This window comes from Xiphias gladius, chromosome 7 (genome assembly GCF_016859285.1).
Source record: "Xiphias gladius isolate SHS-SW01 ecotype Sanya breed wild chromosome 7, ASM1685928v1, whole genome shotgun sequence".
NCBI classification, from domain to species: domain Eukaryota; kingdom Metazoa; phylum Chordata; class Actinopteri; order Istiophoriformes; family Xiphiidae; genus Xiphias; species Xiphias gladius.
Window position 1 is genome coordinate 22,262,353 of NC_053406.1, and position 14,356 is coordinate 22,276,708.

General features: G+C 42.9%; 1 protein-coding gene across 2 annotated transcripts in view; it reads left to right on the top strand.

Moving 5' to 3' along the window:
* The window catches only part of frem2b (FRAS1 related extracellular matrix 2b), a 50,610-nt gene extending 36,533 nt beyond the window's left edge, over positions 1–14,077 (top strand). For both annotated transcript variants that reach the window (XM_040131730.1, XM_040131731.1), the window contains 18 exons: positions 2,806–2,955; positions 3,793–4,002; positions 4,112–4,309; positions 4,431–4,595; positions 4,794–4,976; positions 5,067–5,197; positions 5,333–5,488; positions 5,777–6,080; positions 6,294–6,425; positions 6,651–6,982; positions 9,203–9,395; positions 9,516–9,620; positions 9,831–9,958; positions 10,055–10,189; positions 11,148–11,274; positions 11,800–11,987; positions 12,075–12,221; positions 13,005–14,077. In XM_040131730.1, coding sequence (XP_039987664.1) covers positions 2,806–2,955; positions 3,793–4,002; positions 4,112–4,309; positions 4,431–4,595; positions 4,794–4,976; positions 5,067–5,197; positions 5,333–5,488; positions 5,777–6,080; positions 6,294–6,425; positions 6,651–6,982; positions 9,203–9,395; positions 9,516–9,620; positions 9,831–9,958; positions 10,055–10,189; positions 11,148–11,274; positions 11,800–11,987; positions 12,075–12,221; positions 13,005–13,511 — 3,491 coding nt within the window. In that variant the 3' untranslated portion in view covers positions 13,512–14,077. The remainder of the gene's footprint in view (positions 1–2,805; positions 2,956–3,792; positions 4,003–4,111; positions 4,310–4,430; positions 4,596–4,793; positions 4,977–5,066; positions 5,198–5,332; positions 5,489–5,776; positions 6,081–6,293; positions 6,426–6,650; positions 6,983–9,202; positions 9,396–9,515; positions 9,621–9,830; positions 9,959–10,054; positions 10,190–11,147; positions 11,275–11,799; positions 11,988–12,074; positions 12,222–13,004) is intronic.
* The last annotated feature ends 279 nt before the right edge of the window (positions 14,078–14,356 follow it).

Sequence of the window (14,356 nt, forward strand, 5' to 3'; positions counted from 1 at the left end):
TTGGTGGTTGGGGCTGCGAGACATGAGAATGCTTGTACAGCAGGACTTGACTCGTGCATTTATCGTCTTGTGACAGTTGCCTGTAAATTTTGTCCTTGTTATAAAGGTATGATTATGAGCTGTTTTAAAGATGGGCGGGTCCCGTGCGTGTGCAGTATATCCTGGATGGGGATGAATCGAGGGGGAAGCCACAAACCCTGTCATTATGTTTCACCTGGATTCCCATTCATTCAGATAGACACAGATGTCCAAAGTACTTGAGCAGAGAGGTGCTGACTTTAATTGACAGTCTTAAGTCACTCAATCCAGAGCCCGCTATGAAAATCCAAGTGTTACTCAAAGTCATGTTTAAAGTTGGAGATTATTCTGTGTCTAATATGGAGCTGCTGTTGTAGGCTTTTTGCTGCTGGAGAGAAATTTGTCGAGCACACAGTGGGCAGGAGAGCATTTGCCAAGGCTCAATTGAATCTCACCATTCGAGAAGCCACTTAGCGCTGCGGGAATGTCATGTGAAGTTCAAGTGAAATCAAGCAGTCAGTGGGAGTGTAACAGTTCCCTTAAGGATGCCTTTGTCTCTCCTTGTGCCTCTTCTTTTATTTTATGTTCACAAATATGCAACAGCAAAGATATTGCCTTTGTTTGGCCTTGTTATTCGGGCATATTGTACAATAAACTGACCGGCATTAAGACTATACGTAAGGTGCTCTTATTTCCGGCTTATGTTTTGTATTTTTAACTTGGAACCATTAAGTGAAAGAGACGTTAGGGTTGTTTTTTTGAGATCAATATTTCCATTGTTTTATCATTTCAAACAAACATCAAAACATCAAGAATTTTACATTTCAATCCCTAACATACGATTTATTTTTGAATTGGAGAAACTTTAAAAGTAAAAAGGGGCTAGTATTATGACAATACTAATAACATTGTAGAATAACTATACAAATATAAATCAGTTAAATTAGTTGTTTTTTTAATAAATGAAGGTTAATATATTTTATACAGTTTTACATAATAAGTATGTCTAAATCTTGATAATCTCCACTTACATTCGGGGAACCTTAGATGTGCTTTGTGGCGTAGGAGGCTGCTGCTGGTGGGCTGCTGGAGCCCAGGAGCCAGTGGTTTACCTTTCAGTTAATGGGCCGTAGCTCTTTGAAGCTCACTGTTTGTCTGCTGCACAAACCTTATCTGATTACTGGACTAGTACAACAGGGCCTGAGTTCCTGGCTCCCAACCTCATGCTACTAGATCTGATTACTCCTCCTGTTGGGAACCAGTTCAGGCAGCCAAAACCATCTTTGTTTGGCTTTCTCTGGAGAGAAATTCTGGCAGCTGCGAGCCTCTTGATGCAGCACTCATTGTCCTGGCTGTGCTCTCAGGACAGATTAAAGCATAACATTTTTTTGTCCTTTACTTGCACTTAGGAGAAGCATTATTTCAACCACAGAAATGGCTACTCTGAGAACCACAAATCCCGAGGCTATGCCAAAAAATTCTATTTCCCTTGTAGAACGTGTTTTATCTTGCTAATATAGAGCTGTCTCTGACAAAGCAGACTGCATCAAAATATGCAGTATCATCTGAGACTCAGATTACTTGGAGGCTTAATTATATAGTGCAAAATAATAAACACTTTTTTCCTGATAAGTAATTATGCCTGGAAGCACTGTGGACTGACAGTTAATCTCTTTTTTCCCTGCTCATGTATTTTGTTTTCATTAGAAAACATAATCATGACGGTTACAACAGTTACAGCAGTATGGATTTGTTTTTGCTGAATGCATTTATTGCTCAGTTCCCCATCCCCACTATCTCTTTTGCCTCATACTGTGTGATGAGAAACAGCTAAGTACTGTTTAGTAGGTGCCGAGTTCCATTGTCATGGAAACCACAAATCTACCCATGGCCATTGCCGTTCACCTAATTTATTCGTTATTTGGTCACAGTCGCAGATTTTTACCGCTCAGTGGTGGCTTGTTCCCATTAGTCATAACAATGTTGTATTTGATCAATTATGAGAATGTGAGCATTTTGGAGGTAAAAATGGCTTCTGTGGATATGTTTCAGCTTTTGGCTGCTCGTGTTATTTTTGTATTGCTGTAATGGACCATGACTAACTCCCTGCAGTCTCTTTGTGATGGCAGTGTTTACAGTGTTACAGTACCTGACTGCACCTCCCAAAGGGAACATCCACAGAGGTCAAAGCCCTTAAGCAACCATCTCACAAGTAGCATGACATTGTTGAGAGGAAATATGCTCTGAAATGGTTAAATCAAATAACAGTGGGTGAGGTTGGCTGCAGTGGAATCTCAGCTTGTAGAAGCACTAACTGCAACGAGGCAGGCCTGGGCTGGTACATTGAGGTCTACATCCCCCAGACCTTCTGTCAGGCCTTCTGTCTTCCTCTGAGACACATCACTATCAAAGTCAGCCCCATCACCAGGCTCATCCAGAACAAAACCAGGAAATTCATCTCTGCCTTCAGGTTGCTTTTTGTCTTTTAATATTTGCTGCAGATGTAGAAATCCCCGCAAACATCATTCCAGGAAGTTAGAAAGTGTTGTCTGAGGGCTACAATTAAAGTGTTGACTACCTGCTGGTGGTTCAATGGAAACATTCCCTCAATATCTCCTGTAATCATAGTAATCTTACAGAGTATACTAGCTATTACAGATTCAACTCAGCAATTACATGAGGTATTCAAGTGTCCTATTGTGAAACAGCTGAGAGATGATTGTGGATTACTTCCTCCTGTGTGCTTTTCCTCATCCTTTTTACTCCTTCCACTTTTGTTCTTCCCAGCTCCTGTCTTCTACTTTGGCAACACAGACTACAATGTGGATGAGAGCGACGGCTTCGTGGAGGTGCAAGTGTGGAGGACGGGGACTGATCTTTCCAAGGGAGGAACCGTCACAGTGCGCTCAAGAAAGACAGAGCCTGTCTCAGCAGAGGGTATGTGTCCCTGCAAGGTACCCTTCTCTGACAGCTTTAGGTGGTTTGTGCTTAGAGAAGTGTAATCTACTGGAGACGGTAACATTGGATATGTTGGGTGGACAACCTGTGGAATGTAAACATTGTTCAGGTTAAGGGGAGAGAAATCATGGCTTTTCTGTTGGGCCCTTGCCTCGTAGGCATTGGATATGCACAGTGTTGTGAAGATAATGGTGGTTTGAATGAGGACAGGGCTTTAGGAATGCATACTGATTGTTCTGCATGTAAGTAATTGCTTTGGACTCTAAGACTGGATGTTAACTCGAGCCTTCCCTACAGCGTCAATTATCTCCTGCCCCCAGGCAATCTTCTCCCCCTTGTCCAGTTTCATAACATCTCTGCTCTCCCTGCATTATAACCGTAAAAATAACTGGCATCTAATCATATGTAGCATGGTAGAAATGCAAGCCCACACTTACACACATAAGTGGGTCATAAGTACATGAGAAAAGCCTGCGGGCAAAGGGTGAGCTCTCAATACCCAGTCTCTTCAAAGAATGGCAAATGAATAACCTGTTTGCGCTCGTGGAGATATCCGGTTTCTTCCAGCGCTCCTTTAATCGCGCAACAAATTCCAACTGTTCCTGGCTACAGACCACGAGATAGAAAGCATAATTTTGTCAGCACGCCGGGTATATTGTTTCATCTTGCTCACTGTCTCACATTCACAAATGAATTATGAAGTAACGTATGAACTGCTGTCGTAATAAGATCAAGTACTGTAGTTCCCTTTTTGCTGTGCCCATTATTTCCCATGAGCTTTGAAACACGCCTGACCTATATTGTGTTGTTGAGCAGCTGGTGTAGATTACGTGGGGATCAGCCGGAATCTGGACTTTGCACCAGGGGTCACCATGCAGACTTTTCGCGTGACCATCCTGGATGACCTGGGCCAGCCAGTGCTGGAGGGGCCAGAGAAGTTTGAACTGGTACTACGGATGCCCATGAATGGGATCCTCGGGGAGCCAAGCAAGGCTACCATCCTCATCAATGACTCAGTTTCTGACTGTGAGTGAAAATCTTGGATGCAATCAAAATTTATTCAAATGGTTACGCACATATGATGTTCACACTGTACTTCTGATGTTGATTTATGGGTGTAATTATGTTTCTCTAGTGCCAAAGGTGCAGTTCCGTGACGCTGTGTATGTGGGCAATGAGGACTCGGGGCAGATTTCAGCTACTGTGTACCGTAGTGGTGACATCAGCTACAGGTCCACAGTACGCTGTTACAGCAGGCAGGGGACAGCCCAGGTCATGATGGACTTCAGTGAGCGGCCCAACACAGATGCTTCCATCATCACCTTCTTACCAGGTGGTGTAGCAAAACCTAGCATATGTCCCTTTGTATGGTTTGTGTTTTCTGTACTTGTTAAAATTAAATACAAGGACATATGCGGTCAGTCCATATCTTTTCCCTTTACCGTTTTATTCAGGAGAGATTGAAAAGCCTTGCGTACTGGTACTAGTTGATGACACGGATCATGAGGAAGAAGAAGAGCTCCGGCTTGTGTTGGGAAGCCCCAAGAGTGAATCTCCATTTGGAGCATCTATTGGGGGGCAGAATGAGACACTCATCAAGATAAAAGACGATGCAGACAGTGAGAATGCTTTGTTTTTCTTGTTATACATTGTTCCTTAAAATAGTTCTGTTTAAATCCACCATGACCAGAATTTTTGAGGTTTGTTTTTTTTAAATTTAGATCAGATATACCATAGTCTCTTTTGTGATATTACCACTGTACTGTTACAGTTACAGTTTACTAGCACGATTAAACCTTTATACCATGCTTTCACAGAGGCGATTATAAGGTTTGGAGAGACCAAATTCAGTGTGAATGAGCCAAAGGAAAGTGGACAAGTGTCTGTAGTGAAGATCTCAGTGCTGCGTGTTGGAGACACCTCCAAGGTCTCTGTTGTCCGAGTTCACACCAAGGACGGATCTGCTACCTCTGGGGAGGACTACCATCCCATATCTGAGGGTAAATAATACCGCCGGGCATTTTTATCAGGACTGCAATGATCTGAAATTTGCTAGAAAAAATACTTGTCAATCTCTCCTTTCTCGGCAGAAATTGTGTTCAAAGAGGGTGACAAGGAGCACTATGTGGAGGTGGAGATTTTATATGATGGTGTCAGAGAAATGAGGGAGGCATTCACTGTCCACCTGAAGCCTGATGAGAACATGGTGGCAGAAACAAAGGTGAAAATTGAACCAAATAACCATGTAATTTAACTGTCAAGTGTGTGACTACCTGGCTAACTATCATATTACAAGGCAGCAGCAATTTGTTTTCCATTAACATCCTCTAATTTACCCTTGCCTATCAATCAACAGATGAGCAAAGCCATAATTTATATCGAGGAGACCAACAGCATGGCGGATGTCACCTTCCCTTCGGTGCCCAGAGTGGTTTCTCTGCTGCATTACGATGACATCGACAGGACCAGGGACTCTCTCCCTGTGGCTGGTTACCCTGTTATTTGTGTCACTGTATGTCCAAACTGATAGTATAAGAAATAAATACTTATCGATATACTTTTCAGTCATTGACTCTGCTGATGATTCACTTAGTGAAGCTTTTTTTCTCGAGTGCAGTTCCAGAAAGTTTAATACTGTTTATGAGGTAGTATTTAGCAGATGTGCAAACGTATCACCACAGTTATCATCACGATTATCACCCACCTTGAGAGCTCATCAGTAATATACAGAAATATCTTTGGCTGCATTGGATTTTAGGTGCTTTTCACTCATAAGCATAATTTCCTTTACCTTTTCCAGGCCTGTAACCCAAAGTACCCAGACTATGACAAAACAGGCTCCATCTGTGTAAGCGAGAATATCAACAACACCCTGACACGGTATCGTTGGCTTGTTAGTGCCCCCACCGGCACCGACGGTGTCACCAGCCCTATGAGGGAAGTTGACTTTGACACCTTCTTCACCTCCTCCAAGCTCATCACTTTGGACTCAGTCTACTTCCAGGCTGGTTCCAGGGTCCAGTGCGCCGCAAGGGCGGTGAACTCTAACGGGGATGAAGGTCTGGAACTCCCCAGCCCCATAGTGTCCATCAGCTTGGGCGAGGGTGAGTGCAGCTCATTCTCTAGCTTCAAATGTTCAGTTCTCTCTCACGGAAATGGCTCAACGTGATAAGCGGCTGCTGGCTGCGTTTTGCTCCCCCACCGCGATTCTTGCTGTTCTTGTTCTGACAGAAAACTGAAAGATAAAAGAATTACTAAGAGGATTTTTAAGGAAACAAAACATTTGAGGTTTTTTTTTTTTTTCGGTGTGGTTGCAGGAATGTGCCAGCCTCGTGTTGTAGGCACAGTCGGGGCCGAGCCCTTCTCTGCAAAGCTACGGTACACTGGAGCAGAAGACACAGACCACCCCAACCTCATTAAACTAACTGTCACCATGCCTCACATTGATGGTAAGAACAGCAGCTTGAGTGTTTAGAGTCATTTTCGTCAGTGAAAATATCACTTAGAGGCAGGTTGTTGGTTTAAAGCTGGAAAAAACTTTGGTTCAATATGTCACAAATCAGCCAAATTCTTTCAATAAGAAGCTACTTCGGTGAGCTTGCCCGTAATAGTTAATTTAACATCACCAGGACTATGCTTCCACTTTATAACTGCCTCTATGTATCCTCCCTCAGGTATGTTGCCTATAGTGTCCACCCGGCCCCTGTCTAACTTTGAGCTCACACTGAGCCCTGACGGTACCCGTGTTGGCCACCATCGCTGCTCTAATTTATTGGACTACGCTGAGGTCAAGACTCGCTACAGCTTCCTTACTGAAGCCACCAAAAATCCAGAGGTGATCGGTGAGACCGCGCCCTACCAATACAGCCCCTCCCTCAGGGGATCCAGTACACTGCGATTCTACAGAAACCTCAACCTGGAGGCTTGTTTGTGGGAATTCACCAGCTACTATGACATGTCTGAGCTGCTAAGTGACTGTGGAGGAACCATCGGGACTGATGGACAGGTAAGCAGCCCCACCTTAGAGCTTCAGGTCACCTTTGACCCCTTTTGTCATCTCTAGACATGAGGTGCAAGGAGTCAGTTCAATAAAGCCGTGGAACCCCTTGAGGACAGGAATGTGGACTCAGTAGCTCCTGGTCTGTTTTGTCCTGTATCAAGTTTTGCTCATTTTCATTCCAAAATCCACCTGGATTTTCAAGCCTGATTAATCATTTACAGCTATATTAAAACCCTGCTCACCTACTTGGTTTTCTTTCAAGGATCTTAAGCAAATACCAGCCTGTAGAAAAATCATCCATTCCTGTCTTGAGATCCATGCTAACCACAGTAGTAATGACTAAACCGACACCCTGCTTCCCTCATTTCCTGGTAGGACCAATTATTTGTCTTGTCGAAGTGGGAAGTCAATAACCAGCAGCCTCATAAAAACCCCTATTTGTCTGCGCTCTCTTTGCAGCAGCTGCTGTTATATGTGGAGGTGAAAGCCGGAGATCTTAAAGCTCCCTCTGTGCTACTGGCACGCATGACTCACAGACTTCAACATTTGCATTCACCTTGGAAACCTACTATTAGTGGACTTGCAGTTAATTAAGGTAGAATATTGATAAAGAAGGGCTGGAGGAGTGCAGGGGGCACATCATTGGTGAAAATCCCTACTGAGGATTATTAATTAAAGCCCTACAGCACTGGCAAATATATTCTGGCTCTGATAATGGGAGTTTCTCATTTTACATGGCTTCGGGTTTATTTAATAACAAAGGCATCACCCAGGTGATAACAGGCTGTCTCAACAAGTGGGACTTTGTTGCCGGCAGCCGCAAGACGTAAATGCGAATGTCACAGTAATAAACATGTCTTGTCAAGTAAGCAGGCCGCTTATAGTAGTAATATAAACTTTACCTCGGCCTTGAGGTAGAGAGATTGATAATGGTGAGCCCGTTGCCTACTTCTTTCTTCATTGATTAGCGACCACATTGATCAAAGATAATCTTTTAATTTATAAAAGAATATATCAGCAAGTTATGAAAGAGATGAATGGTTTTACCCTCAGACTACCTAGCCTTAAAATCATGAACAAACACCTAGAGGAGTATTATTGTCCCTACTGTCTTTCCATCAAGGAAAGAGTGGTATACATTCAGCTCTTGTGCAGCTCCGTATGTAGATTTTGTTGCTATGGTTACTGTTGAACAGGGCAAAAGATGGTATGTAGATGCATAGACCGAGTCACAGTTTCAGTTTCGGGATCTGTAAGGCAGGGTCAATGGAAGAAGACCTAGCCTATGTTTGTGGGTGCCCCGTGACCTGAGTGATCCTCCGAGTGGGCTGGGGAGGGCTGAGCGTTGACGGCTCTATGCAGACCGGGGCCAGTGTCGTGTCACGGTGTACGGCTTAGTGCCCAGCTTAACAGGACCGCAGGAAACCATTAAGAACCAGCAGGTTGTGTCAGAAGGCCATTCTGCAAATCATTTGCCTGAGCTCTCAGCGCCCAGAGGTGTAGGCACGTCTCCACATGAACACAGAACCAGTGCAGGCAGGTACCTCTCACAGGTCAGAGGAAAGTGCAGATACCAGCGAGCACTCCCTCTGAGGACTTTCACCACTAAGAATCCTTCGACCATTTTAGGACGGCTCTTTTAGAAAGGGAAAGTTTGGAGCCATTCAATATCCCCATCGTATGTAAACGTAGTGCATTCTCTCTGTGTGGTTTTTTAAAGTATTTAAGCATTTGTTATTTTTAAAAACAGCAACACTTTTATGATTTGGACACATTTGCATTGCAACTGAAATGTTTTAGAATTGATTTAGGTGAAAAGATAAGTACTTCATCTTCATCTGGTTTGCGTCCACGAATTCTACAGGCAATACATTAAATCTTATAGACCAGCTATAGACCATCAAGCCGACTTAATGATGCCTACTTGCAGTTAACATTATAGGCTTGATCTCCCAGTAAAGTGTGCTTTAAGTTCCCTAATATACGCGTGGTCAAATCCAATCAATTTGCAGACTTAATGAAGCACTATTCAGGACAGAACTTGCTTATATCAGCTATAGTGGCAGGATATTGGTCTTTATTTCCAGAGATATTGTATATGAACTTTATTCAGGGTGTCCTGGTGTTTCTTCTCTGTATCTCTATAACAGGGGTAAATTAATCTGTGACGTATGAATTTAATTTATTGCTCTGACACAACACGTTGTTGTTTTTTTTTTACTGCAGGTGTTGAATCTGGTCCAGTCCTATGTGACCCTACGAGTCCCACTCCATGTGTCCTATGTCTTCCACTCTCCTGTGGGAGCAGGAGGATGGCAGCACTTCGACTTACAGTCGGAGCTGAGGCTCACATTCGTGTACGACACTGCCATCTTATGGAGGGATGGTATCGGTAGCCCACCAGAGGCTGAACTGCAAGGCAAGACTTGAGCAGCGATATAAAACTGAGGATTACTTAAAAATGTGTCATGTTCACTAAAGGAGGTATCGTAAATTGATTAAGTTGCCGGATTAAATCGGTCTGTGACTGTCTTTGCAGGTGCCCTTTACCCAACCAGCATGCGTATAAATGGCCATGGACGACTGGTAGTCAACTTCCGCACTGAGGCTCGATTCAGAGGCCTGTTTGTGTTTGCGCATCCAGGTAAGGAAGTGATTTTGATGTCATGATATTGCTTCGTAGCATGTCATAATATTTTGCATAAAAGTTGGAATAAGAGATTTTTTCTGATTATAGAATATTTCATTAATGCAGGAGAGGGTTCAGTCAGCTTTTAATTTTAATTCTCTTTTTAAAATATATTTATCATTATACTGATGTATTTATCATTTAACTGATGTATTTTTCCATCAGGTTCACCACTCACCTCCATGGTCATGTGTCCGGACCACCCTGGTCTGACCTTTAATCTCAGTCTTGTGAGGAATGAGCCAACCTACAACCAGCCCATCCAGCAGTGGACATTCATCTCTGATTTTGCTGTGAGGAAACATTTTATTTTCTGAAGAGCAGCTGAATTGTGTTTCTTGTTTGGTTTTTCTTCCTAATTCTCACTGACCATTGTTTTCCTCCCTCAGGTGCGTGATTACTCGGGAACCTACACAGTGAAGCTGGTCCCCTGTACATCCCCCGCCAGCCTGGAGTACACCATCCCACCTGTCTGCAATCCCAGAGAGCCTCTTACCTTCGACCTGGATATCCGCTTTCAGCAGGTAATTTCACCCGGTGTAAAGTTTATTGAACCTTGGGGGGAAATTTAGTCAGCAAATCCACTATTTGGCAAGAAATGGTCATACAAGTATAGGCCAAAATATAATAATAAATATAATAAAATATAATTATAATAGTATTTTCTTAAATTAACACTAAAGAATATGATATTCAGAACACATGTGGGCCTCTGCTATCAATTTTTTTCAGCTATACTAATGGAAATGATGAATTTAACAACATATATGGATTAAGTCACATATTTTTCTTGGAGTCACAACTGCCTATTTAAATATTGACCAATTCTGTGCATTTGAAAAAAGTGCCTGTGAATCTTTGTGAGAGTTAAATCAAAATTTTCTTTTATTCCCCCCGCCTCCTTCATTCTCTACTTGCTTTAAGACACATCTCTTGGCTCCTGTACAGTCATTTATTTTCCTCTCTCCCTCTATTGTCCAGTTGACTTAAGATGAAGAACCTAAGAGTAAACTCCCTCCTGGTTCGCTTCAGCCAGTCAAGTACTCATAAAACTGCAACTCTTCTCCCTTACCCTGAGGAAGAAATCTCAGTTCAACATCTTCCCTTGAATCAGTTTAGCAGTACCTATAGTGCCGTGTATTTAGCTCCTCATGCTGATACCAACGTCTAACCACACCAGCATCAAAACACCATCAAGAGTAACACATAAAAAGCAGACCATATTAATTAATCGAAATAAAAAACAAATCCCTATCTAAATTAACCCCAGCCAGAAGAGATTTTGTGAAATTTCTTATTTTGCCTAACCGACGCATAAGATAACCCAAAGTATTCCACTCACAGTTATATGGAACGAAGAAAAGCAAACAGATTCTCACAATTGTGAAGCTGTAATCTTGCTAGTCACAGCTCCACAAACGTGTCGACGTGATTATCTGCGATTTATTTGTGTGTTTTTGTCTGTCCTCTGTGTGTTTATAGGTTAGCGACCCCGTGGCAGCCGAGTTCAGTCTGAACACGCAGATGATCTTACTCTCTAAGCGGACTCTCTGGCTCTCGGATGGCTCCATGGGCTTTGGACAGGAGAGTGACACTGCCTTCTCACAGGGTAAGGCAGTAACATGCAGCCATGAAATGCCGCCTGCCCTTGAAGTTTTGTGGATTAAACAAAAAAAACCCCCAAAAAACAGACGGTTGTGAATGTATTTCATTTCTTAGCTCCTAGGACTTAACTCCAGTCCACTCATCCAAAGGAAATCTTTGTGTAAAGAATATTTCTGTTGATTTATCATTATTACTGTCATTTCCTTACTCAATAGGGTAAGAATGAAGGGAAAATGAGGCCTCCATGAAGTGTCATTTTGACACATTTGTGTCTTTCCCAAAACAAGCTAATTACGAGATCTTGAAAGTCTTTGAAAAGTGCTTGAAGCCGCTGTCCAAGTGACTGTAGAGAGCTCTTGCTGCCGAGAGTGAGAGAGTAGCTTTAGCCGGGGTTTTGACGTCGTTCTCAATATTGTAGTGTGAGCAAAATATAATCGAGAGAGAACTGCATCTGTGAAGACCCTTTTATTACGCAACATTCAGTAACATGTGATTTTCAATCATGAAAACTGAATTTCTCTTCCCCCAGGGGATACAGTTTATGGCCGAGTGATGGTGGATCCAGTGCAGAACCTGGGCGACTCTTTTATTTGTAACATAGAAAAAGTGTTCCTGTGTACTGGAGCTGATGGATATGTCCCCAAATACAACCCCAGCAACTTTGAGTTCGGCTGTCTGGCTGATGCTCCATCACTACTCTACAGATTCAAGATCATTGTAAGTACCAGAAGTATATCTCTCATCATGTCGCACGTGCTTCTTGTCCATTCAAAGGTAAACATTCTTTCCCTTGTTACCCTCCAGGACAAGGCCCAACCAGAGACTCAGGCCCAGTCATTTGGCAATGTAGCTTTCAACGCCTTCCTGGCGGTGGATGACCCCGGCGCTTTAGCTCTAGTGAGACAACCTGGGTCAGATGGTTTCAGGATGGATTCCTCGGCTCTCTTCCAGGTCAGTGTAAAGGTCGAGTACAAGAAACACATTCAGTACACAGCCTAGAATAGTCCACATTCTCATATTTCACCAATCTGTGCCAATTCCAGAGGTTTTACTGTGCTGGAATTTATGTCTTTGTGTGGCCACTTATCTCAGCCTGACTCTCAGGGAACTGGTGTAAACTTGTGGTATCCTGATGTGCGGAGAGCAAGTGGAAAGAGCAAAATGAAAATGTACTGTGCTGCATTAGCATCAGACAAAGTGACCTTAAAAGATGTTTTTTCCACCGATATTTTACTTTTCTTCTTCGCAAGCTGACACGTCCTTCTCACGGAAACCTTATTGTGAATGAACAATCCTGTCACTGGCTGGTCCTTATATGGCCTCTGATGAAAGGATCGTGTGTATGACTCAGACTTTCCCCCTTCCCTCGAGTCCAGACAGCTTCTTCTGATCAGTTGTTCTGAGTTTCTTGGCTTGTTAGGGAAAAAAAAAAGTCAGGATCAGCATATCTACAGTCCTGGTGAGCATTTTCCAATGGCTGAAAACGTTTCTGTTTTCAACTCCACTATACAGTATCTGCACTGGACACACTGTATGTTTGTAGTGACTTCATATTGCTTACGTTTGGTCAGATATACACTAGAACAGGAGGAAAATACCAAAATAATCCTTAAAATGGATCCATGAAGAGAGGAGGGGAAGGGAACAAAAGGAATGGCTGTTCTGCATAAAGCTGTGTCATAAAAATGGCCGACAGGTATCATTTTTTTTAAAACAATAACTTGCTCTCTCCAGGTGTCTGCAGGGAGAGAGTGGTACATTCACACCATCTACACCGTCCGTTCCCGGGACAACGCTAACCGGGGCATAGGGAAGAGAAGTCTGGAGTACCATGCGATGAGCCAGCACACAGACCTGCTTCCAAATGGTCAACCTCGCACCAGGAGATCGGCCAACGATGTGCCGGACATAATAGAGGAGATCGGTGTGAGTAACAACCGCGGCACCAACATCCTGCACATCGCGCTGGACCACAGCAGCCAGAGGAGGACGAGCCCAGAGAGGGAGATCTTCACCAAAGGGATCATACCCCGTGAGCTCAACCAGAAAGACAACAGTGACGACAGACTGTTGTTGATCACTGGTATCTTTGTCGGGCTGCTCCTCATGGTTCTCGTCCTCATCGTGGTGGCGTTAGCGGTCCGGTCCAAGCGAGAGAAGAAGGACGTACCCCAGAACTCCAGCAGCGCAGAGCCCATGATGACACGAGGCCTCAGCAACAGTGACAGTTCAGAGGTTTAGCAAACAGACTGATGACTGAGAGTTTTAGTTAATATTTTTGTTTTGCAAGTGCCTCACATTTAGATAAAAATTGAAAAATTGTGTGTGAAGCAACACGATTTAAAAGAGCTTTGATTCTATTCAGAAATCTACTTGAATTACTGCATCACTTGCGCAGCCAGGCAGTGGTCTGGACACTAACTAGGACACAGACTGTGTTAGTAGCTGTTTCAAGGCACTTGTCGAGCTGTCATCACTCACGTATTGATTTTGCTTTTTTGATGCCGCAAAGGTGTTATTATGTTTCCAAAGGTGCTACAGAAGATGACTCAAGATCAAGAGGTCAAGGGAAGCTGGATATTTTGCATAGTAGCTGTTAAAAACAGGCTTTGTATGTTTGATTTGCTGCGTTAAGACACTGTCCATAGGTTGCTTACACTGGGTAAACCTCTATGTTCTTGTAGCGAATGACTCGTCCTTAGATTCAGTGCGTGCCTAAGAACTCACAGGATTTTGAGGTTTCACGATGTATTATGTTCGTACTGTGTGATCAGCATGAAAAAATTATTTTTTTTCATTTGAGTGATTATTGGTTTCCTGTGCTCATTTTTTTTTTGCATGCATTTATTTTTGTATTTTAAGATTGTTTGAAATTGTAAAAAAAAAAAAAAAAAAAAAAAAAGTCTCAATGCTGATTTGAAAGGAATTTTGACAGATGTGTCTGACCCACTGTACTTCCACCAGTTTGTATTTTACAGTATATCCCATGAAAAGCAGTATTTATCAGTAATCACTAATTGCTATTGTTTAATTGCCCCTAATATTTAGTTGTTGAAACACTGTGTGATTTGAAGACCTTATATAAG